General features: G+C 43.8%; 1 protein-coding gene across 1 annotated transcript in view; it reads right to left on the reverse strand.

Moving 5' to 3' along the window:
- The window catches only part of MGAT4D (MGAT4 family member D), a 168154-nt gene extending 141804 nt beyond the window's left edge, over positions 1-26350 (reverse strand). The window contains exon 1 of the mRNA XM_040331296.1: positions 24219-26350. Within this exon, the coding sequence (XP_040187230.1) occupies positions 24219-24309 (91 nt within the window). The 5' untranslated portion in view covers positions 24310-26350. The remainder of the gene's footprint in view (positions 1-24218) is intronic.
- Positions 26351-27142: the final 792 nt, after the last annotated feature.

The following is a 27142-nucleotide window of genomic DNA, read 5'->3' on the forward strand; positions in this document are numbered from 1 at the left end:
CACAAAAATAATAGTGTAATATGACTAAACAATGACCCCTCCTAAGCATGGAAAAAACCTTTTGATTAATGCCCGTACAATATTGTAAACAAAGGTATGCATATATTGAAATGGTTTCACCAATCAGCTTCTGTCCCCGGGAGCCGCGCGAGTACTGTAGATCAGCTGGTCTCGTTCTCCTGCTGTGTTGCTGTGCAGGAACAGCAGTGAGGACTTTGCAGGCAGCAATCATTGCTGCCTGCAAAGTCCTCACTGCTGTTCCTGCACAGGGGGAACAAAGAGAGAAGAACGCTGGTTGGAAGTTGAGAAAGCGTTAAGCTACATTTATATAATGGTCCAGAAACTGGCCAAGTGACGAAACGCGTCAGGGCGTGGCTACAGTTAGACGCTACACGGAAGTCGAAAGTGCGTTCCACCGCGCTTCACCTTTTGTCCAACACAGCAGGAGAACGAGACCAGCTGATCTACAGTACTCGCGCGGCTCCCGGGGACAGAAGCTGATTGGTGAAACCATTTCAATATATGCATACCTTTGTTTACAATATTGTACGGGCATTAATCAAAAGGTTTTTTCCATGCTTAGGAGGGGTCATTGTTTAGTCATATTACACTATTATTTTTGTGTTTCTTTGCCTCCTATGTACCCCCGCCTGAGTTGGTTTAACCCGCACAGTACCTGAATACACAGATGGTTTGTTAGCAAATCTCACTTAGATTTGCTGTGGTAAGCCTATTTCCTCCTTTTTGGGCGACTTATCCACAATTTTGGTGCATTCACAAATCAAATTTTGTTTGGTATAAGGTGCTTATATACCATTGATCGATCACCTCCCTCACCATCACCTATTCAGGATATCCATCTGAACAGAGTATATCTGTTTATAGCGCTGTTTTATCACTTTGAACAACAGTTCACTTTTATTTGATAACTTTTTAGTATACATACATATATACATACATACATATACACACACACACAAACTAAAAATCATGAGAAAAATAATTATAAAAACTCAAAACAAAAAAATAAAATTATAATTGAATTATTCATATTTTATGTTAGGGTGTTCCAATAATAATAAATAATAAAACTACTAATTTTGTGTTAGGGTGTTATATAATAATTATATAACACCCTAACAGGAAAATATTAACCCTCCAACGCAAATCCTAACCAAACCTTAACTCTAACCCCTTACCCCCAAAAAAATAAAAAATAAATGAATAATAAATAATAATAAAAATAAAAGTGGACGGAAAAGCTAAAGAAGCTGAAAAACCAATGATAGCAAGAAATTATGCAACAGATGATTTTTTTTATTAGCCAATATAAAACTAACACCAAAGCTCAAATATGCTACGTAAAAAAACAAAAAAACAAACACACACACCACACGTGGCAAAAGTGCATTAAAGTGTGAATGCAGCCTCAGTCACAATACTTATGAAAGTGTACAGGGGTAACCAGTGAGGTACTACCGAGGGTACATGTCTGCCTGCCCTACATCAATCCCTAGGATCCAGTTTTGTAGAACAGTGTTTCTCAACTCCAGTCCTCAAGGCGCCCCAACAGGTCATGTTTTCAGGCTTTCCATTATTTTGCACAGGTGATTTGATCAGTTTCACTGCCTTGGTAATTACCACTGCCATTTCATCTGAGGGAAATCCTGAAAACATGACCTGTTGGGGGCGCCTCGAGGACTGGAGTTGAGAAACACTGTTGTAGAATATACAGGAGGTCTGCTTTAGTGCAGTAAAAGCACATTTTATGCCTTGTAGTGCAGGGAAAGTCCCATTGCAAGGGCAGTTTTCTGTGACTTGTGTTCACTATGCCCGGTTTGTTGGCACTGCTGTGTCACATATTTCACAGAGCCTGCCTTCTGATCTACAGAGATGCTGTAAGGAGAAGTTTCTAAAGGCAGTCAGTAAGGGAATAACTGCATGCAAATGCTGCAAAGCCTAGACAATCCAGAAAGTTGTGGAAAGAGATGGCCAACAGACAGGCAGCACTCCCAACATGAAAGAAGATTTTTCAAGTAAACGTATTCAAGTCACCTTTAAATGGATCATCATGCAGTTCTCTGTGGTACAATTTCAACCCATTAATTTTGAATGGGCTGAAATTGCACGGCATCAAAAAGTAGCGCATGCAATACTTTTGGAAACTCACTGCAACCAGATCATGTGGTACTTCTGTACCATGCACTTTGCTGCAGGCAAACACATTGTGTTTGCAATCTGCATTTGGGGTGTCCTTAACTTAAATATTGACACTCACTGCAGGTCGCAACTGAGTGTGATGTGGGAAACGCACATGGATGACAGGCTTCCCCCAACACGTTCTGGTCCTAAAAACTAAGCACAGCCTGTTTTACAGGTCTGACCCATTATCTGTCCCAGGTCAGTGACTGGATGACTGAAGGCGTTGAAAACAATATATTAGCATGGCAGTCAGGCAAGTAACATTTTAAGTAACATTTTAAGAGACGCTGTGGCAATGGCAGCAGATATCATTGTTTCCTATTTAAAGCGGGGGTTCACCCTAAAAAAAAAAAAAAAAAATTCTAACATTCCATCTAGCATAGTAGCGTGAGCTACAGTATGCCTTTGTTTTATTTTTTTGCGCCGTACTCACCGTGTAATCCCGGAGATAAGTTTCAGTCTAGTAGGCGTTCCTAGTCAGAGGGGAACATGATTGACGGCCTGCTATGGCGCGTCACGCCTCACGGAAATAGCCGAAATAGGACGTGGCTCTTCATAGCGCCTGCGCAGTCAGCTCCGATGTCTGTGCGCAGGCGCCGTAAAGCGCCGTGAAGAGCCGAGTCCTACTCGGGAGGCGTTACACACAATAGCTGGCTGTCAATCATTGTCCCCTCTGACTAGGAACGCCCATTCCCAGCGGGGAGCCTGAAATTCATCTCCTGGATTAAACAGTGAGTACGGGGCCAAAAAAATAAATAAAGGCATACTGTAGCTTGCGCTACTATGCATGATTTAATGGTCGAATGTTGCTATTGAGGGCGAACCACCGCTTTAACCCAAAATCACGACTAAGGCCTTATATAAACAGGTACAACCTGACATGGGGCAATTTCTCTGCACACCAGTTACTGCGTGCTTTGTTGCACACTTAACCACTTGCCGACCAGCCACCATCATATATACACATATATATATATATATCCCCCAGCGGACAAATCCCTGTTCTGTGAGTAGAGACAGATCGCGAGTTCCTAATAGCTAGGAATCACGATCTGTCATTTCCTCTAGTCAGTCCCCTCCCCCCACAGTTAGAGACACCCCTAGGGAACACAATTAACCCCTTGATCGCCCCCTAGTGTTAACCCCTTCCCTACCAGTGACATTTTTACAGGAATCAGTGTGTTTTATAGCACTTTATTACCAAAAATATGTAGAAGAATACACATCGGCCTAAAACGGAGGGGATATTTATTATAGCAAAAAGTATAAAAATTGTGTTTTTCTTCAAAATTGTTGCTCTTTTTTGTTTGAAAAAAAAAAAAAAAAAAAAAAAGCAGAGATGGTCAAATACCACCAAAATAAAGCTCTATTTGTGTGTGGGGGGGGGGGGGGGACGTAAATTTTGTTGGGTACAGCATCGCACAACCAGGCAATTGTCAGTTAAATCAGTGTCAAATCGCAAAAAATGGCCCGGTCATTGCACAGCCAATTCTTCTGGGGCTGAAGTGTTTAATGAATACAGGGGTCCTTTTTTTCACGGTAAGATAAATAACCAGCAAGTTTATTATTTACATAAAAATCTGAAACTGCTCAAGTTTCACACTTTGAGAGTTTAAAAAACTCCCCAAAGTTTTTTTTACTCTGCTCTGTTTATGTCGCACTCTCCCACAACTCATTTACAAATCTATGAAGAAAAAGAAGATGCATGCAAATGATTCATTCATTCTTAAAGGAGAAGAATCTGTGACAAAAGCTATCTGTGGGGATATAGTAACATATAAAAAGGGGTGGGGGGTGGTGTAGCATTGTAGAAGACTGCCTAAGGTTACATGAGCTTCCTATGAAAGTGAAAGATTTAGCAGATAAGTGTCTGTGGCTGAATACTAGGTCTCCGGTGACAAATCTCTATCTCCCTCGGCAATCTACCCCATCTAAAAGAGGAAAAGGACAGAACAAAAATGGCCAACTAAAAAGCTTCTGCCTGGGTAAATAATACTCAACTTTCAAAATGAAAAAAGAAAAGCCACTTTGTGTATAAAATACTAAACACAAAAAAAAAAAATAATAATAATAATAATAATAATACCAACCTCGAGATCAACCTAGAGATAAAAGCAGCACCATATACAATAATAATAATAAAAAAACGATTGATTTACAAAATACATCATTTAAGAGCATGTGGTTCAACGTTGCGTTTGTTTGCAGGATGAGGGAATGGTAGACGCCCTATTAGATTTTCATTGCCATCTTCTCCAGTGACAATGCTGGCCTGTGGATGGGAAGTGAAGAGAAATCACCTCCCCACCAACAGGGCATGAGCAAAAATAACCTCAAAATGAGATTCCAAAACAGATCAATAAGCTAAAAAAAATAAAAATGACAGAAAATACATTATGGGGCTCATTTATACACCTGCTACATGTGGTTTGAATGGCAGTGACTGAATCCTACCAGAGAATGTTAATTGAGCATCACATCCACTGCTTTATAAATAGACCAATAGACCAATATAGGTGCATTTGTTAGAAGTTTGTGTACATAGAGGAATCCTGCTGTTCTATCCACTTTGATGATGTGGGAACCTGTTAATTTTTTTTTTCCTTTTTTAAACAGCCACAAAAAATCTATACGGTCAGCTTAACACTGCTTACAGGAGGGCAGTGCATAACACATAACCGCCTTGCCGATTGTGAACCTGGAAAACATTCACATACAAGTGCCAAGTGCTCTTTACGTTTCTCCTGGAAGCAAAAAGGATGTTGAAACAATGACAGTGTTCCAAGCAAGTATTTCAATTTGTTTACCAGTTGCAACAATGTCTTTATAGAATCATTTTTCATCAACTTCCCCATTTTCTAATTCACACCATGTTTTTAACGCACATTTTCCATGTCATTATCTCATGTCAGGTTACGGAAATGCCTTCTGGCATAAAAGAGGCACCTCCTTGGGAATTCTTTTATGTGCATCATTTGTTATTCTACAAAAATAATTTTACCACCCTAGAGACATCTCCACAACAATGCAGATTTCATAGGGTTTCATTCTAGTCACAGGTTACATTTCTGCCTCTAGTCTGAGAAATATTGGCAGAAATTGGAATAGTATTTGAAAGATGTATTAACCTTGTGTTACTACTCTGTTTTGGTTTCCGAACAATGTGAATTTCACAGGCCTGCAAGAGGTTGATTTACGAAATCCAATGCAGCCGACATGGTAGCCAATCAGCTGCTAAATTCAGCTTAGACGGCCATAAATGGTTCGATTCAAACCGTGTGTGAGCAGGCTAAATGTACCTAGCCTATCAGACAACTTGGGTACAACCAGCCTGCTGGATTCACTTGTGATTATCGCTAGCAGCTGCTAAATCCACTAGCAATAATCACAGTCTTCTCCAGCCTCCCTCATACACCCTCACCGGGAGGCACACAATTGCTCGTCTGTTTATTCTATTCTGGAAGGTGGTTGCCACCATCCCTATATGCAAAGTTTGTTTGGTAAAACCCTCTAACAGGATTTTGACGGCAACCCAAATAAACGTATTAACGTTTTGTAATAGATTTTTTTATTTTTTTTGCTGCCAAAATTAACACTGGTGTGTATATCCGACAAGACGACACCCCCAACCCCCACTATGTATCCCAGGTTTTGCGGGCCTGGGACCAGCTTGGCAGGTGTCACCAGTTGGAGATGAGGGAGCCGAGCTGCGGAACAACCTGTAAAAGTCTATGGGAGAATTCTAAAGTGCTAATTTTAAAGGTTGATTTTAAATTGATTGCCTAAAAAGTGTTTGGGGACCTGGGTCTTGCCCCAGGGGACATGTATCCATGCAAAAAAAAAAAAAAAAAAAGTTTTAAAAAAAACAGAAGTTTTTTCGGGAGCAGTGATTTTTATAATGCTTAAAGTGAAATATTCCTTTAAATTTCGTACCTGGGGGGGTGTAAAGTATGCATGTAAAGTAGAGCTTGTTTCCCGTGCTTAGAACTGTCCCTGCACAAAGTGTAATTTCTGAAGGGAAAAACAAAAGTAATTTAAAAACTACTAGCGAGAGAGCGCCCCCCCCTCCGGAACCGTACCAGGCCACATGCCCTCAACATGGAGAGGATGCTTTGGGGGTCTGCAGGCAGGGGGCTTATCGGAATCTGTAAGCCCCCTTTACGAAGGGGACCCCCAGATCCCAGTCCCCCCTATGTAAATTGATAAGGGGTACAAAAAAAAAAAAAAAGTCAAATTGTTGAAAACCACACAGACACAGCTTTATAAGTCCTTTTAAAAAAAAAAAAAAATAGAAGATTCCAGCGACGTCTCGATCACCACTCCAGCGATGGAATCCATTCTTGGTACCTAGCAATGGGTGATCTCCACGCTCCAGCGAGGAATACACACATGATTTTTACTCCACCGGCGACACCCTTGGAATGGCCTGACAGCTCTTATGTAGCTGAGGGCTGGGCCACCCGTCATGTGACCCCGCCCCCCTCTGACGCAAGGGGAAACGCTGGGCTTTCCTATTGACGTAGATGGGTGGTATCCGCTGCATCAGAGGGGGGTGGGGTCACCCATCCAAGTCACTGAAAAAGCCCGGCGTTTGCCCTTGCGTCAGAGGGGGCAGGGGCACGCAACGGTGTTTTAAATCCCCAGTTTTAAATGACTTTTTCCCCCCCTTCAGAAATTACACTTTGTGCAGGGACAATTCCAAGCATGGAAAACATGCACTACTTTACAGGCATACTTTGGACACCCCCCAGGTATGAAATTTAAAGGAATATTTGACTTTTATTGTTTCACTTTAAGCATTATTAAAATCACTGCTCCCGAAAAAACTGCAGTTTTGAAAACTTTTTTTTTGCATTGATACACGTCTCCTGGGGCAGGACCCGGGTCCCCAAACACTTTAGGACAATAACTTGCACATTAACCTTTAAAATTGGCACTTTTGATTTTACATGTTCATGTCCCATAGACTAATGGTGTTCGCACACATTTTTTGCCTGTTTGCGTGTTCGGCTCATCCCTATATGTGATACAGGTTATATTGCTGCACCCTCCAGAGCGAGAGCAATATTTAAGTCACCAGACCTATCAACATAAGTATGGCTTTTGTAGCAATTGTACTGTATGTTTTTTTTATGTGCTTCATTTTTAGTCTTTACCAAAAGTGGAGTTGGGTAGTATTGTACTACCCGTCTTTGCTGTACAGTGTTGTGAAAAAAAATGTATATCCCTATCCTGATTTTTTTTTTTTTTGATGAAATGGGTTTTAAAATTAATTATTTTGTATTTGCAAAAATATACAAAAAAAAATAAAAATACTTTTTCACAGCACTGTATTACATAATACTGCACCAAGGAAGATGATGCTATATAAATCAAAAGTAATTACAGTAGTGTTTTTAAGCTGCAAACTGTTGCTTTCCTGCTCCCTTTTACTTCTGCATTTCATTCAGCTTTGGTCTTTACATACATTTCCCTCTTGAACACAGGAAACTATGTACAACATGTACTACTGATGTGTCACAAGGTAGCTTGCAAAAATCTGTGTTACACAGAGATCGCACAAGTGTTTGAGAAGTCTACTGAGGAAGGCTCGCCATCATTCTATTAAAGCAGAAATGGGACTTTGTTTTCAAAACCACTGTCCACACAAGAAAAATCTACAACATAGAAATACTTCCAAAACTTTAAGTTTTGGACAAGGAGGCAAAGGGTTTGAGCCTCTACTAATGTCTATGCCTCACTGGGTAGATCATCCCTTGTTTTTAAACACAGCGTAAAACAGAAAATGAGAAATGCCCCCTATGCAGCCGTTTTTGCAACAAGCGATGCCCGCCTAGGCGCTTCCCCTCCGTTCATAGTCATTATACAACTGTACATTTTTGGGTCTTACTTCACTTTCGGTGACCACACAAGAAATCACCTCCCAAGAGGGATGGGCTTAGACCCCCAAAACAAAGGATTCTATCCACTCCCCAGTAGTCTAGAGATAAATTAAAACAGTGGGGTAGATTCAGGTAGGACTTACGCCGACGTATCTCGATATGCGCTGCGCAAGTCAAAATCTGCGCCGTCGTAATTATGCGCCGTACCCACAAAAATAGATACGCCTGAAATTAGGCTTCTTCCGACCGACGTAACTTTCCTCCGCCTGCGTATTTTAGGAGCATTTTTACGCTGGGCGCATCTTGCGCTCCCATGGTTTTCCTATGCAAATATGCAAATGAGGGAGATACGCCAATTCACAAACATGCGCGTGTCAGGCGCAGTGTGCGCAAGTTGTACGCCCAGCACAAACTTGCTCCTCATAAAAATAGCGGCAACTGAGCAACAGACGTCCACAGGTCAGCTGGAGAGCAGCTACAGCAGCACCGTTACGGACGAGCTGAGCACCCACACTTGCAGGACAACACATCTGTATGCCAACATGCCAGGGGCAGCCATGGTCCTAGCAATACTACTGTATGAACCGACTCGTAGGAGGGCATGGGAGAGGCTATACCGCACGCGCATGAACATCTTTGGCATAGGTGATTCGGAGGTCTTTCGCATTTTCAGATTCAGCCCTGAAGCCATCCAGGAACTAGCCAGAACCCTGCAGGATGACATCACCAGCAAGACACACCGCGCACATGCAGTGCAGCCACTGGTCAAGGTACTGGCAACACTCCATTTCCTTGCCAGTGGCTCGTTTCAGCGTACAAGTGGAGTTGTGGCTGGGATGTCACAATCCACCATGAGCAGATGTGTGCACCAGGTTGTCCCCGCAATCCTCAGACGCATGTCCCACCACATCAAACCCACCCATGAGCATCTGCGGGTGAAGGCAATGGCGGATTTCTATCAAATTGCCGGATTCCCACGCACCGTGGGGGCCATTGATTGCACACATGTGGCACTACGGCCCCCCCCGTGACACAGAGCACATATACTGCAATCGGAAGCACTGGCATTCCATCAACGTACAGGTGATAGCCGATGCCCATTGCCTCATATGGCACGTCCGTGCCAAACACCCAGGGGCCAGCCACGACAGCTACATATACCGTCAAAGCCACATCTCCACAGAATTTGAACAGAATGTGTATGGGGACAGCTGGCTGGTTGGTGAGTGACATGGGTGTCAGGCATGACTGTCCGCCCCCATGATGCAGACATCACGAGGGGCACATGCACGACTAACATCCTCCTGTCTTTTCCCTTCCAGGTGATGCGGCATATGCACTTGGACCCCATCTCATGACTCCATTCCGGAATCCCCAAACTCCAGGAGAGGAAAACTACAATTCTGCACACATACGTACCCGTGCAGTGGTGGAACGCACATTTGGCATCCTGAAGTCCCGTTTCCGATGCCTGGCTAAGTCTGGGGGGCCCTGTTGTATTCCCCAAACTTTGTGTGCCAGATCATCGGTGCATGTTGCATTCTACACAACTACGCCATGAGAAAGGGCCTGGAGATTGACCTACGTGATGACCTGACCCCCCAACCACACAGTCCCCCCTTAACCAACACTACCCGGTCTACTGAGGGAAGAGCAGTCAGGAGTTGTCTCGTGGAACATATCTTTGCACGTTAAACACACACATTCATCATGGCACAAGGAGAATGCACGCATGCACACCACTGTGGTCCCTAGCACACACACCCCACATCCTCATCAAGGGAAAAAAAGGGGGAGGAATAAGGGTAGGGGATACCCTGAGTAGGCGATGGGTAACTAGTTATTAACTATTTTAAATTGTACTACCTATATCTGACCTTCATGAATTAAGAAGGATCAAACCTTCTTCAGAAGCAATAAACCTATTCCACTGTCTCCATACTTTTCTTGTTGGTTTTGTGCTGAAAGTGTAAGATCTTCCGTCTTATTTATCTCTTCCACTTTATGAAGCGAACCTCCAACCGTAGGAGGTAGCGTATTTTTCCACCCAAGTGGAATACATGCTTTGGCCGCATTTACTAAGTGTCGTAAGATAGATTGCTTATTTTTTTTTTTTTAACAGGTATATTCATAACATGTAGTAAAAAAAAGGCTGGGTCCTCCGGTATCCTGTAGTCTGTAAATTTTTTACCAATGTTCCGTACCTCCTTCCAGTAAGATGTTATTTTTGGGCACGACCAAAAAATATGTAACATCGTACCTCTCTCCTCCATACATCTCCAGCACCGGTCTGATATATGTAGTCTCTGTGGGGTATAGTACCATCTTGTTAGTATTATAATTCATTTCCTGAATCTTGGTACATATAGATGATTTCAGCGAGAGATCGATCATATTTTGTCTTTGGCTGGTTGTAAACTTACAGTTCATCTCTCTCTCCCATTTCTCTATCCAAGATAAATTTAGTTGTTCCGGAGGGGGAAATCAATAAAGTGTACATTTTTGAGAGTGTTCGTGTCAAAGTCACCTCCTTCGTGCAGTATTCTTCGAATATGGTAATTGTCGTCTAAACTTCTCTGGTGACTTAAGTGTATAAAGAAAGTGGTGGAGCTGCAGAGCGTTCCAAAAAGGTAAACAGAAGGGGCCCGCCGGTTCCATTAGGGCAGTTATGGATGGCCAACCGTCTGATGCTAGGAATTGTGATGCTCGAAAGCAATTCGTTTGTCGAAGATTGGAGAAGTGATGATCTCTCAAACCTGGTGGGAATCTTGGATTCCCGAGGACAGGCATCAGAGGCGAGTCCATTGTCGAGAGAGAGGTTTTAATGATCACTTGTATGCAAATTCGTATTGTAGGGCCTATCAGTGGGTGCCTCTTTAGGTCGGGCGATAGCTTGTTATAACACCATATTTGGGAACATATATCCCCTCTAATCTATCACGAATCTTCAAACTTAACTCCCCCCCCCTATTGATTAGAACACGTATTTTGTTACAGACATGGAATCGGGGACTGCATTCGTGGTTTGCTAGATGCAATCTCTTAAAGATGAGTATACTACCCAAGTATCTATATTTAATTTCAAACTCTGCCGATCAAGATACCATCTCAATACTTTAAACAGGTTCATTCCCTGTTTATTAAGTTTATATGGGCACATAAGAGACCACGCACTCCCAGACTCCAATTATCTTGACCTAAACAGTGGAGGGATTGCATTTCCAGATGCACTTAAATATTACCAGGCAGTACATATGGGGAGACTCAGACTGGAGCCGACATTCAATAGACAAACTCTGGGTTCGGATTGAACAAGAGCAAACTGATGTTCTATTGAAATAAAATAGGATTTTTTCATCATTTACCTGTAAAATCCTATTCTTTGAATACATCACGGGACACAGTTAGCGTATAACCCAATAAGTAAGGAATAATAGCCTATCATTAGGTAAATGAACACTGGTAGGCCAAAGGGTCTTAGACAGGTAGTCCACCTGAGGAAGCAGTGCCTGGTCCTTCTCTTCAAAGGAAGTAGAGAGCTCTTCCCTCCAGAAATCTTTTGGATATATTTGTCCAAATCATCTTTAAAACATTCCCCATGGAAGGGGAACCCTGCCAACAACTTCTTACAAGGAAGCTTGGCTGACCAGTTCTTAAGCTACAGAAGTCTGCACATGTGTACAGACAAGTGGGTCCCCTAGGAAGCGTCTTCGTATGGGGGCCCACCGAGAAGATGAGGAGCCGAGTGTGCCAGCGAGGGACAAAAGAAGAGGTACAGGGCGCCACTGTGTGCAAAACCATTGCACAGAGCAGGCAAGTATAACAGGTTTGTTATTTTAAAGAAAATTAAAGCTTTACAAATCACTTTTAACACCAGAAAAAGTAAAAATCGTTTCAGTACTTGCTAATGTATTTTAGGATGATGGTCAGTGCTTCATGTCATCTTTACCTTTTGCTATAATAAAAGAGAAGTTTTAAAAAAAGGTCTCTGGATGAAACTGTAGTGCCTTGCTAATTATTCTGTGCTCTACAACCTCCCTCTATACGCATTTCTTCCTGTAAACCACAGTATGTAAATAATGTATTTCTAGGTAATCAGAAATCTTCCCTGACTGCAGAAAAACTCCAAGTTATTATGCATCTAAGGCATGCAGAACAAGATTTGTGATAGGCTGCTTCAGGAGGATTTTATTTGTAACTTCAATTTATTGGTTTTTAAAAATAGAAAGATACAAAACAGAGGAGTCTGGGCATACCCTGTCTCACACTTACTACAAAATAACACATTAACAACAGTATAGCATTGATGCTAAACAAAAATTGCCTAAAACCCGCAGAGAAGGAAGTTTACAGTAAGAGGACTTGGTGAGTAGTTAAAGTGGAAATAAATCTACGTTTTGTAAAACTGTGAACAGGCAGCTTTTTATTGCATTAGATACAAGCCATGTCTCTTCTGCAATAATACAAACCTGCCTGCTTATGCAGGTCAGTGTGCATTTCTTGCACACTTCTGGTGTGTTAAAAATCACTGACTCAGTTGAGCATGGGTTGAATGATATCATCCCCCATCGGCCAATCAAGAGGCGGAAAGGACAACACCAAAGGATGCAACTGCTGCATCCCTGGAAGGTGGGAGGAGAATATACTGGGGTTTAGTTCCACTTTAACGTGCAAGTAAACTCTAGTTTTTGATTTTTACCTACTGATAAGTTTATAATAAATAAATATCTCCTGAATGTGCACGGTTTAGGCCGGGTTCACACTTGTCCGACAAACGCTCCGACATTAGGAGCTCATGTCGCATGACGTGTGAAAATCAATGTTTCCCTATGAGAGTAGTCTTAACTGGTCCTACACAAGTCAGTCCGACTTTGAAAATGCTCCCTGTACTACTTTGGTCCGACATTGATCCTACTTCAGCCCATTGAATATCATTGAAGTCGGACCAAAGTAGGAGCCTTGTCCTTACCATCCGACTTTTGACATCCGACATGTGATTACAGCAGCAGTAAAAGGAATTTCTCACTCTGGGATTGTTTTGATTGGTCAAAGAACAAGTCAGACTATGACAAAGTCGGATCAAAGTAGTATCCTGTTCATGAAAGTAGGATGGATGTAGGACCAATGTAGCAGCGCAAAGTAGGATGAAAGTCGTGTAGTATAGTGTGAACCCAGCCTTGGGCTGGGTTCACACTGGTCCTACAAACGGTCCTACATTGGGAGCTCATGTAGCATGACGTGTGAAAATCAATGTTTCCCTATGAGAGCTGTCTTAACTGGTCCTACACAAGTCGGTCCGACTTTGAAAATGCTCCCTGTACTACTTTGGTCCTACATTGATCCTACTTCAGGCCCATTGAATATCATTGAAGTCGGACCAAAGTAGTATCCTGTTCATGAAAGTAGGATGGATGTAGGACCAATGTAGCAGAGCAAAGTAGGATGAAAGTAGTGTAGTAGTGTGAACCCAGCCTGAGGCTGGGTTCACACTACTACACTACTTTCATCCTACTTTGCTCTGCTACATTGGTCCTACATTGGTCCTACATCCATCCTACTTTCATGAACAGGATACTACTTTGGTCCGACTTCAATGATATTCAATGGGCCTGAAGTAGGATTAATGTAGGACCAAAAGTAGTACAGGGAGCATTTTCAAAGTCGGACTGACTTGTGTAGGACACTACAAGACGCTCTCATAGGGAAACATTGAACACAGAGCAAAGTAGGATGAAAGTAGTGTAGTAGTGTGAACCCAGCCTTAGGAGATCTTCTAATAAGCGGCATCTGGTGTCGTCACCGGGGGCAAGCTCTCTGAATATTTTTCTCACGTTTGGGGATAGACTTGTACGACTTTTGCTTAATGCCATTGCATCATTTAAAAGAAAACATTGTTCACCCAATCCACTTCACATTAGATCACTCACATTCACTTCACCCACCCAATCAATAAAACAAACATTAGGCATACACCAAAAAGCGTGAAACATGAAAGCGTGAAAAATTGCACGCGTTGTAGTTGTGAATGCAGACTAAGTCATTCCCCAAGTTAGTTATTCAACAGGTTTGTGCATTTTTTATAAGAATGAAAAAAAAAAAAAAAACAGACACACACACACACACACACCACAAGTTGCGGTATTAATCGCTGATACCAGGAAACCGATAGAACCCCCTTTGTTTCAATAAATGGAAAATTAAAAAATAAATACATAAAGAGAAATCACAAAAATGGTCCCATGCCAACATGCAGCCCTGCTGTGTAGTGAACACCTTGCATAGATCGAAATGAAGGCGTTTTGTGATTGGATGAAGTGGATATTGTGATGACATTGCCCCATATCTCCGCCTTGGCCAACCAGAGAAAGCCTTTCATTAAGAAACTTGCAAGGTGTTTTGTAAGTGGTGTCCATTCCAAGCAAGCGAGCTCAGCACAGGGCCCAAGGATAGCGGTAATCGCTGTAGAAGTGGTGACTACGACAGTTATTCTCAGCTTCCACAGCAGTTCCTCACCTAAAGCATATGGATACGTAGATTGCTCCAAGCTGGACCAAAGTAACTATGTAATAAAATTCATACCTGGAGTTCACCCAAGCTCAATTCTTAGTAACCCCCCCCCAGATAGTGACACCTGACAAACTGGTTTTGTGACAACCCAATTCCTGTATGTGTCTTCGACATGGATGCGTTTATTTCTGAATCTCTCACACACACACACACACACACACACACACACACACACACACACAGGTGTTCTGTAAACCTGGCTAAATTTTAGAATGGCCGCTGATCTCGGCTTTACAGCCAATATATATATTTTTCATGTCGGGTGCATTCCAAATATTATGCAAGTGTATCCAAGGTGTTTATCACCTCTCAGAAGTCAAAAGTACTCCTGATTAAAGCGGTATTAAACCAAAACAAACATTATATGGCAGCTTAATTCTTAGACGTGGTGGCTGCATCTTTTTTTTTTTTTTTTTTTTTTTTATAGGCTTCTTTTATTTTCACCTGGTGAATTGACCAATAAAATCCCCTTTCACACAGATGCACTTTTGTGCAGCTTAACCACTTGCCGACCGTATCACTAACATATACTTTGGCGAGGCAGCTCTGCTGCGCCAGTTCTCGTACTAGGTATGCGATCCGGCACTTCCGGGTGGGCGCGTAAGCGCCGCTGGCAACTCGGCTGTGCTGCGATTATATGCAGCAGATGCCGATCAGCGAGTGCCGGACAATGAATGACTGACAGCACCCACCGATCGTTGGGAAAAAAAACAGGACATTAGTACAGTGACAGTGCATATTTTTATCACTGTATTAGCGTCATTGGTCCCCCAACGTGTGTCAGTATGTCCGCCACAATATCGCAGTACTGCTATAAGTCGCCGCCATTACTAGTATAAAATAAAAATTCCAGTATCTACACACAGTTTGTAGACGCAATATTTTGTGCAAACCAATCAATATACGTTTTTTTGAGATTTTTTTTTGTCAAAAATACGTAGCAGAATACATATTGGCCTAAAATGTATGAAGAAATTAAATTTTTTTTTTTTCCATTTCTTTATTGGATGTTTTATAGCAGAGAGTAAAAAATATTGTATTGTTATTGTCAGTTTTTTTTTTTTGTTTATAGCACAAAAAAAAATAAAACAGTGGTGATCAAATACCACCAAAAGAAAGTTCTATTTGTGGGGGCATCAATTTAATCTATGTATGCAATGCCGTATCGCAAAAAAAAATAAAAGAATGGCCTGGTCATGAAGGAGGAGGGGGGGTAAATCTTCCGGCGGTCAAGTGGGAGCATGTTTCATCTGTTTTTAGGGTGGAACATGTCCCCACTGCTGCAGCCGTTCACCCCTGCTCTCTCTCTCTCTCTCTCTCTCTCTCTGTGACTATGGATGAGCTGGATACCCCCCCCCCCCCCGTTAGGTTCGCACCTTGTTTCCCGTGCTTAGAAATTACACTTTGTGTAGGGACAGTTCTAACGGAAAATAAGTAATTTAAAATCACTCGCGGCTACAATGAATTGTCAGCTCCCGGCAATTCAGAGGAAAGTCATTCATACAAAAAAAAAAAGCGTGGGGGTCCCCCCAAATTCAATTACCAGGCCCTTCAGGTCTGGTAATTAAGGGGAACTCCACCCCAATTATTTTTTAAAAATGGCGTGGAGTTCCCCCCAAATATCCATTCCATACCCTTCAGGTCTGGTGTGGATTTTAGGAGGAACTCCACCCCAAATTAAAAAAAAAATGGTTCCCCCCAAAAATCCACACCAGATCCTTCATCCAAGCACGCAACCTGGCAGGCCGCATGAAAATAAGGGGGGGGGGGGGGCGAGAGAGCGGACATCTCATCGTTGGCCCCCTGGCGGAGAGGAGATCACCTGTCGCAGGACACCGACAGCGTTGGAGCGGAGACCGAGAGTGGATTACCACCGCTGTATTTTTTTTTTTAATAAAAGGACTTTATCCATGGTGCGTGTTCTTTTTTTTACAATTATTTACACTTTCTTAGTGAAATGGTAAGAGGTACAATGTACCCCATTAACAATTCACATGGGGGGGGCCGGGATCTGGGGGATGAGGGACTTGTCACAGACCCCCCAAAGCATCCTCCCAACGTTGAGGGTATGTGGCCTGTTACAGTTCAGGAGGGGGGGGGAGCGCTCTCTCGTTCCCCCCCCCCCTTTTCCTGCGGCCTGACAGATTACATGCTCAGATAAGGAGTCTGGTGTCGATTTTTGGGGGGAACTCCGCGCCATTTTTTTTTTTTAACATTGGAGGGCCCCTTAAAATCCACACCAGACCTGAAAGGTCTGGATTGGATAATTGGGGGGAACCCCACATTTTTTATTTATTTTTTTGACGCAGGGTTCCCCTTAGTATCCATACCAGACCTGAAGGGCCTAGTAATCGAATTTGGGGGGACCCCTACGCTTTATTTTATTTATTTATTTTTACATGAATGACTTTTCTCTGAATTGCTGAGAGCCGACAATTCATTATAGCCGCATGTGATTTTAAATGACTTTTTTTCTCCCTTCAGAAATGACACTTTGTGCAGGGACAGTTCTAAGCACAGGAAACAATCGCTACTTTACAGGCATAATATACACACACACCCTCCCCCAGATATGAAATTTAAAGGAATATTTCACTTTAAGCATTATTAAAAATCACTGCTCCCGAAAAAAACTTTTATTTGCATTGATACATGTCCCCTGGGGCAGGACCCAGGTTCCCAAACACTTTTTAGGACAATAACTTGCATATTAGCCTTTAAAATTAGCACTTTAGATTTCTCCCATAGACTTTTACAGGGTGTTCCGCGGCTTTTCAAATTTGCCGCAAACACCCCAAATTGTTCACCGAACAGGCAATGTTCGAGTCGAACTCGAAGCTCATCCCTACCTGTGGCCCCGGCCAAAGGACCACGTCATTCATTCACTGTGTATGAACGCACTACAAGTCCCGACATCCTTTGTGGCTGTCGGCTTGTAGTTTTTAGTGAACTACCAGGACACAGTTGAGTGCTGTGACAGTTTATTGAGTCTTTCGGTCTTTGTGAAACTGACTGGCTGTATAATGTAAAGGCAGCAAGTCTACACCAACAGTCTCTGCAAGAGACCTGCATGCGATCTGCTCATCACTGGAGAGTGAGCGAGTGAGAAATGTATATAGCGCAACACATGCAAACTGAATTGCCTCTGGGCGAAAAGAAGGAAGAAGGAACCTGCAAAATCACGGCAAAAAACACGCAACTTTCTCCCTGAGGATGAAATGCTCAGTTGTGAAGTGCAGCCTAAATGTAAGATTTTAGGTCTTTTTGACCCCAGATCTTGCAATAAAGAGGGCCCGTCATGCTTAACTCTATTACAAGGCATGTTTACATTTCTTGTAATAGGAATAAAAGATATTTTATTTATTTTTATTTTTTTAACCACTTCTCCATTGGGCCTATTCTGGCACTTCTCTCCTTTTTAAGCACTGTAGTTTGTTGCCATTCTACAAGCGCAATTTTTTTTTTTTTTTACTTTGTTTTCTGCAAATACAATCATTAAAAAGGCACAGTAAGGCCTCATTTCCACTGGCGTTTTTACAGCCACGTTTCTGAGCGTTTTTTACAGCTTAAAAACGCCTGTCCATGTTATACTATGGCTTCATTCCCACATAGGCAGTTTTGAGCTGCAAGTGGCATAGACGTTTTTGAGCTGTAAAAAAAACGCGGGACCAGGGCGTTCTGAAGCTCCAGAGTAGAGCTGTAAAAACGCCAGACGTTAAAAAACGCTCAAAAACGCGCAAAAACGCTCAAAAACGCGACCGCGGCATTTTTAAAGCTGCAGCTCACAAAAAAAAAATTTTTTTTTTTTTTTTTTTTTTTTTTTACAAAATAAACATGGACAGGCGTTTTTAAGCTGTAAAAAAGCCTAACAACAGTGGCTGTAAAAACGCCAGTGGAAATGAAGCCTAACAGTTACAGCTCTTGCATAGATTAGCGCAGATTCAACATTTTCATAGCAGACATCAACTTTTCCCCGAGAGTAAGTACCCCAGTTCCTCAACGGAGGAACCATAACAACAAGTGCTCCAGGGTATTCACCGTGGACCGCACTTGGCCCCATATCGTAGAAACACAGTAAATAGTATAAATACCTATCAGTTGTAGTACATTCCACCTGTCCACACACACACACTCACTCACACACTCACACCCCCAAGCAACTGCCCTGGCCATGAACCCACCCACCCCCACAGCCAGATCCGCTTGCGTCCCAACCACCCCCCAGCCATCCAGCAACTACCAGAACAACCCTCATCCCACCTGCCTATAGCCCATTATGGTTGAGAGAGTGGGGTATCCTTCCAGAAGGAGGCCGCAATATCCAGACAGGGCTGCCAGATTTTGGTAAACTTTTTGGGACAAGCCCTGCCCTTATATATGCACTTAAAGATGGGTAAGACCTTATTCACCATACGATACAACATTTGAATATCAGGAGCAGATGCACTCTTCCAATGCAACAGGATCAAGCGCAAAATTTTAACGCATGTCACGTTAGGTATCTATTTACTCGGCGTAACATCTTTCACATTATACAAATAAATTGAGCTAAATTTTATGGGTTTTTTTTATTCAAAAAAATGTGTATTTTTTTTAACAATCAAATTGCATTTGTTACGAGCAAACACTGCGTGACATAAAATATTGCAACAATCCCCATTTTATTCTCTAGGGTCTCTGCTATTTATTTATTTTTTATATTATTATATTTGGGGGGGGTTCTAAAATATTTTATCAAAAAGTACTAATTTTAACTTAAACAAAATGTCAGAAGTAGGCCTGGTCCTTAACCACTTCCATACCAGGCACTTACGCACCTTCCCGCCCAAGCCAATTTTCAGCTTTCAGCACTGTCGCACTTTGAATGGCAATTGCGCGGTCATGCTACACTGTACCCAAACAAAATTGGCGTCCTTTTTTCCCCACAAATAGAGCTTTCTTTTGGTGGTATTTGATCACCTCTGCAAAAAATTTTTTTTTTCGCAACAACTAAAAAAAGACGGAAAATTTAGAAAAAAAATTACGTTTTTATTTTTTTCTGTAATTTTTTTTGTAAATAAGTAAGTTTTCTCTTTCAATTACGGGCACTGCTATGGCGGCACTGATGGGCACCGATGAGATGGCACTGATGGACATCGATGAGGTAGTACTGACAGGCACAGATGAGGTGGCACTGATTGGCGGCGCTGGTATGCGCACTCATGGGCGGCACAGATGGGCACTCATGGGCGGCACAGATGGGCACTCATGGGCGGCACAGATGGGCACTCATGGGCGGCACAGATGGGCACTCATGGGCGGCACAGATGGGCACTCATGGGCGGCACAGATGGGCACTCATGGGCGGCACAGATGGGCACTCATGGGCGGCACAGATGGGCACTCATGGGCGGCACAGATGGGCACTCATGGGAGGCACAGATGGGCACTCATGGGCGGCACAGATGGACACTGTGGGGTGGCACTGATGGACACTGTGGGGTGGCACTGATGGACACTGTGGGGTGGCACTGATGGACACTGTGGGGCGGCACCGATTTACCCATGTTGCCAGTCAGTGCCCATTTGTGGGCACTAATTGGCATCTTTTTCTATTTTTTAATGCTTTTTTTTTTCAGACTTTTTTTTTTTGTTTGCCCTTCCCTGGTGGTCCAGTGTGGCGATCCGAGGGGGGGCTGCGCTGATAAACAATCAGCGCGAACCCCCCCGTCAGGAGAGCCGCCGATCGGCTCTCCTCTACTCGCGTCTGTCAGACGCGAGTGAGGAAGAGCCATCAACGGCTCTTCCTGTTTACATCGTGATCAGGCGTGGTTGGACACGGCTGATCACGTGGTAAAGAGCCTCCGTGAGAGACTCTTTACCGTGATCAGTGTTGCGGGGTGTCAGACTGACACCCTGCAACAACGATCGCCGCGATGCGCGCCCCCGGTGGCGCGCAGCGGCTCAGAATCCTGAGGACGTCATATGACGTCCAGTCAGGATTCTACAACCACTTTACCCCAATTGCAACATTAGCCTATTTGTACTGCCGACATTAAAAAGGTTTAAAACGGAGGTTTTTAATTTTCAGATCTGTACAGTACCTTTAGTTTGATGAGGCTTCCGGTCTGCACAACTGCGGGTATTCTTCGGGCATTGTGTCACTTCCCGTACCACGCAGTGTGCTCTGGGAGCTTCTCTCATAGCTCTCAGTGTTCATTGCAGAGCTTTCAAAATGGGAACAGTGCTGCAACCAGAATATAAGTGTAAATAGCAGACGGAATCGCTAATAAGTGGACTCTGCACACCAAATAAGTGAGTTCTTCTAATCTTTACTATTAACGATTGACCTACTAGGGAGAAAAAAACACGTATGGACGTGGGAGATCCGCTTTAAAGGGATTGTAGAGGCAGAAGGTTTTTTATCCTAATTCATTCTATGCATTAAGATAAAAAAAAAAAAGTCTTCTGTGTGCAGCAGCCCTCCTAATACTTACTCAAGCCTGTCTTTATTCAGCGATGTTGCAAGGAGTGTCTAAGCTGCCTGGAACTCCCCTCCTCATTGGCTGAGACAGCAGCATGGCGCCATTGGCTCCCGTTCCTGTCAATCAAAATAATTTAGCCAATCAGGAGAGAGGGGGCTGGGTGGGGGGCTCCGTGTCTGAGTGGACACAGGGAGCCGTTTCTCGGCTCAGGTGCCCCCATAGCAAGCTACTTGCTGTGGGGGCACTAAACAGGAGGGAGGGGCCAGGAGCACAGAAGAGGGACCCGAGAAGAGGAGGATCTGGGCTGTTCTGTGCAAAACCAACTGTATAGAGCAGGCAAGTATAACATTTATTTAAATTTTTTTGAATAACAAACACTTTACAATACAATCACTTTTTCACACTGATATGCATTCTCTTTGACTTACAATGGAAGGTGCCTTTTTGCTGTGCTTTTGAAAAACTGTACCAAAGATGCAGCATGCAGAAATTTCAAAGTGTAGCGCACCTGCCGTGTGAACAGTTACATGTCGCTCTGGAAAAGCACACCAGTGTGAAAGGGGCCCCAAGTCGGTTTTTCAAAAGAAGAAGCGGTCCTGTAGATGTAGCAATTAGAGTGTTGAACCAAACCATTACCACCGACAGGGGGTAGGAATACAAAAGAAGGTTTGGACAGCCGCACTCCAAAAAACGTTCCTTTTATTGTAAAATCAAATCACAAAAATACATTCCACAGCAAAAAAAACAGATAAAAGCTGACGCATTTCACACTAACTCAGTGCTTGATCATAATGATTAAGCACTGACAATGCTGCTGTCCTAAAGGTGCCCCCTGTGCTCCTTCATCCAGAGTTGGGCACCCAAATACAGGAGGCGTGTTACTAGCCAAATCACCAGGTGAAAACAATGGAGGAAAAAATAAATAAAAATAAAAACGAATGCAGCAGCCACGTCAAGGATTGGAAAGCTGCAATATTACATTTTTGGTTTTGAGTTTACAAATAGCATTCCAGCAATGTATAATGTTCCAATGCATCTCAATTTATCCAAAAATTGTACAGGACCCTTTTTTTTGTAATCCAAAACGCTAGCAGTACACAGTGTGCCACGATGCAGGGGCACCATTTAAAAAGCTTATCACCGCATTTTACCAACATGTATACCGTGAGTTACCAAACCACAAAAGTGTGATATGGCCCCTCAGAATGGATGGGCTGCCATAAACACATGTTATTATAACACACTTAGGAGGAACTCAAAGGGTGGCAGACACCAAAACTGTCAGCACCAGAGACGGGTACATGAATCTGTCAGTCTAGTCCTGGGATGGAGGGTGTCTATACTGTACACTTCCTCAGTGAGCTCCCTCCCCGGCCACTCGCTCATCACACTGACAGGCACATGGCTGGGAGTTTTGTACTGTGGTGGGCGCACTGGGCGGGGCCTGATGGGAACAGAAACTACTTCCCCATCAGGTCTGCCCTCATTTTGATTGACACAACAGTGGACAGATCAGTAGCTGCTATTTGTACGCATTCACATGCTGTTATAGTGTGAATACAGTCTGAGGCATCCCCCAAGCTTGTTATTTAAAAAAGGTCTGTATTTTCTATGTGACAATAAAAAGTAAAAATAAAGTGTATCATAAGTTGCGCAATTAATCATCGACTTCAAATAATACCAGGAAACCTACAGAACCCCTTTGTTTCAATGTGTAGACAAAAGGAGAAAATTAAATCCATAATCAAAAATCACAAAGATGGATGCAGAGCAGCTGCCCTGTGCTGTGGGTGGCGCCATTCACAGAACACCTTGCATATTTGTTAGCAAATGTAGATTGTGACATCACTGCCCTTTTGAGAAAAGAGCAAGGTGTTCTGTGAGTGGTGTCCATTCCAAGTGAGTGGTCTCATCACAGGACCCAAAGACAAGTGTAGAAGTTGCAACGACAACAGCGATTCTCAGCTTCCACAGCAATCCTGCAGGCATGGCATATGAAGACCTACATTGCTCCAAGCTGGACCAACATAACTATGTAATAAAATCCATACCCGGACTTCAGCTTCTAGGTTCAAGCTTGTGCAGGTCAAGAGCACTCGCAAAAGCGCATGCATTACCAACCCGGAGGCAAAATGCACTGCTCTGTGCCCAACATGCAAGGGTGCCATGAACTCCTAGAGCAGGTATATGCAATTAGCGGACCTCCAGCTGTTGCAGAACTACAATTCCCATGAGACTTAGCAAGAATCTGACAGCCACAAGCACGACAACCAGAGACAGAGGCATGATGGGACTTGTAGTTTTGCCACAGCTGGAGGTCCGCCAATTGCATATCCATGTCCTAGAGGTATGCATCAATAACCGCGACACAATTGTGCACACACTAAACCGCATGGCACTATACAGCACCATGCGATTAAGTGCGATTTCAAATAAATATTTCCCTGTGTTTCTCATGGGTACAGTAGCCCATTCAAACGTATTGGCTGCTGTACCCGAAATCTGTACATGGGAATGTGCTGCAAAAATTTGAAACTAAGGCAAGTTTATGAGCAAAGGTCCGCTGCAATGGCAAGATCTGACCCTTATAGACTTTAGCCCTGGTTCACATTGATGCTACTTTGAAATCGCGCTACCTCACTTTAAGTAGCGCCATTTCAAAGCAGCAAGGTCAGCGCGATTTTAGGTGCTACTTGATAGACATATGTGTGGCTTCATACACAGACGTCTATTGAAGTTGCACCTAAAAATCTGCAAAAGTCGTGCAGAAAATACTTTTGCAAATCAGTGCAGCGCCACAAAATCGGTGTCGCACCGATTGGAACAGTGCCATTGCCTCCAATAGGCTGCGACTTGTCATGCGATTTGATCTATGAAATCGCATGACAAATCGCTCCAAAGTGAACCTAGGCTTTTAATGGGATTTGTCGCCAATTTAAGGATTTCCACCAAAAATGTTCCCATCCCAGGGGATCAGACATGTATGTGCTCTCTGCGTCCCCATGTTGGACTCTGTGTCCCCCTTGGACGGTCATCATTCTTATGGACTCCCCTCGTCCCCCCATGCAGAGTAGATGTAAGCCCTCTCCAGGTGTAGTCTTACCTTTGTCTCTGTACCATGTTGTGTACCACGACAAGGAGAAGAAAGCAGCCAAACACACGACGGTCAACAGACTGCCATTCCTGAACCTCATCTCACATAGCAACTATATGTCTATATATCAAAGGTGGAGTCTCAATACAGGGTCCTGAGCAAGGTCTATGTATATCACAGGTGGAGTCTCAATACAGGGTCCTAAGCCAGGTCTATGTATAGCACAGGTGGAGTCTCAATACAGGGTCCCGAGCCAGGGCTATGTATATCACAGGTGGAGTCCCAATACAGGCTCCTGAGCCAGTATATCACAGGTGGAGTCCCAATACAGGGTCCTGAGCCAGTATATCACAGGTGGAGTCCCAATACAGGCTCCTGAGCCAGTATATCACAGGTGGAGTCCCAATACAGGCTCCTGAGCCAGTATATCACAGGTGGAGTCCCAATACAGGCTCCTGAGCCAGTATATCACAGGTGGAGTCCCAATACAGGCTCCTGAGCCAGTATATCACAGGTGGAGTCTCAATACAGGGTCCTGAGCCAGTATATCACAGGTGGAGTCCCAATACAGGGTCCTGAGCCAGTATATCACAGGTGGAGTCCCAATACAGGCTCCTGAGCCAGTATATCACAGGTGGAGTCCCAATACAGGCTCCTGAGCCAGTATATCACAGGTGGAGTCTCAATACAGGGTCCTGAGCCAGTATATCACAGGTGGAGTCCCAATACAGGGTCCTGAGCCAGTATATCACAGGTGGAGTCCCAATACAGGGTCCTGAGCCAGTATATCACAGGTGGAGTCTCAATACAGGGTCCTGAGCCAGTATATCACAGGTGGAGTCCCAATACAGGGTCCTGAGACAGTATATCACAGGTGGAGTCCCAATACAGGGTCCTGAGACAGAATATCACAGGTGGAGTCCCAATACAGGGTCCTGAGCCAGTATATCACAGGTGGAGTCCCAATACAGGGTCCTGAGCCAGGTCTATGTATATCACAGGTGGAGTCCCAATACAGGGTCCTGAGCCAGTATATCACAGGTGGAGTCCCAAGACAGGCTGCAGAGCCAGTATATCACAGGTGGAGTCCCAATACAGGCTCCTGAGCCAGTATATCACAGGTGGAGTCCCAATACAGGGTCCTGAGCCAGTATATCACAGGTGGAGTCTCAATACAGGGTCCTGAGCCAGTATATCACAGGTGGAGTCCCAATACAGGGTCCCAAGCTGGGTCTATGTATATCACAGGTGGAGTCCCAATACAGGGTCCTGAGCCGGTATATCACAGATGGAGTCTCAATACAGGGTCCTGAGCCAGGTCTATGTATATCACAGGTGGAGTCCCAATACAGGGTCCTGAGCCGGTATATCACAGATGGAGTCTCAATACAGGGTCCTGAGCCAGGTCTATGTATATCACAGGTGGAGTCCCAATACAGGGTCCTGAGCCAGGTCTATGTATATCACAGGTGGAGTCCCAATACAGGGTCCTGAGCCAGGTCTATGTATATCACAGGTGGAGTCCCAATACAGGGTCCTGAGCCAGGTCTATGTATATCACAGGTGGAGTCCCAATACAGGGTCCTGAGCCAGGTCTATGTATATCACAGGTGGAGTCCCAATACAGGGTCCTGAGCCAGGTCTATGTATATCACAGGTGGAGTCTCAATACAGGGTCCACAGCCGGTATATCACAGGTGGAGTCCTGAGCTGGTCTATGTATACCGCCGTCCGTTGACTGAGTGATGTTATAACACGTCCTTCCTTATCACAGACTAATGAGAAGTCCTGACTAGACGGCGAGCAGTGTGGAGGCGGGGACGTTATTAGACTGGCCAGGTAGTCGGTCCCGTGCTGCCCCCCTCCTCCCGGGGTGTCCGTCGCCGTAGCGCTGTGTGCTTCGGTGTGCTCGGTGTTCTCATCACCCTCTGAATGGAGGCCGGCCCCTCCCTCACTTCCTCTCTCTCTCTGTGTCAGTGGTGGAAGGAGGTGAGTGAATACTGAGTGCTCTGTGCACTTCACACATCTAGCTTGGCAGCAGGTGAGGACAGAGCCAGCCCACCCGCACACAATGAGGGGGGTCTGTTACTGGAGCAGCTCTGTGTGTGTGTACTGACCAATCAGCTTCTAACTTCAGCTTGTACACTCAAGTTTTGGCAATGAAAGCTACAAGCTGATTGGTTACACTGCAAATTTGCTCCATTCTTAGCAAACCTCCCTTAGAATGCCACCTGACGTGATTCCCCACTTTCTATGTGTCTTTCATGGGTGTGTACACAGGATTGTATTCCATAAACATGGGTGTTCTACAGGTCATGTGAGGTGCATGCCCATTAATATGTAATTAAGTGTATGCCAGGTCTTTATTACTTCTTAAGAGGTCAAAAGTACTACTGAATAAAGCAGTAGCAAATCCAAAAACAAACAATTATTATATTGCAGTTTACTAATGTCTGGTACAGACGGAGAGATTATCAGACGAATGATTGTGCGTTTTTTATTATTATTATTTTGCATGCTAATCTCAGATCAAATTCATAAGCGTGTACTAAAGTCACAAAAATTCTCATACGAAAGACTAGAAAATCCGAAGTGATGTCGTGTGTTGTAATACATTTGTATTGCATTTTCGCACGACAGCTGTACTATTTAAACGAAAATCGTGCGATCAGGCATCGCGCAAAAACATTTTTCGTGCATGTCCGATCGGATGAACTGTCGTGATCGACTCTCGAAAGCTCTGTACTAACGATCCGATTATCGCTTCAAAAAGCGGTATTTTCCGTACGATTTTCTGATCGTGTGTACGCGGCTTAATTCCTAAGCCTCATGCACACAATACGATTGTTGGATGGGGATTGTCTGCTGACAGACTGTTGTCCTAAAATCTGACCGTTAGTACGCTCTTTTTGACAATTGTTGTCCAACTTTCG

The sequence above is a fragment of the Rana temporaria genome, chromosome 1, assembly GCF_905171775.1.
Source record: "Rana temporaria chromosome 1, aRanTem1.1, whole genome shotgun sequence".
NCBI lineage: Eukaryota > Metazoa > Chordata > Amphibia > Anura > Ranidae > Rana > Rana temporaria.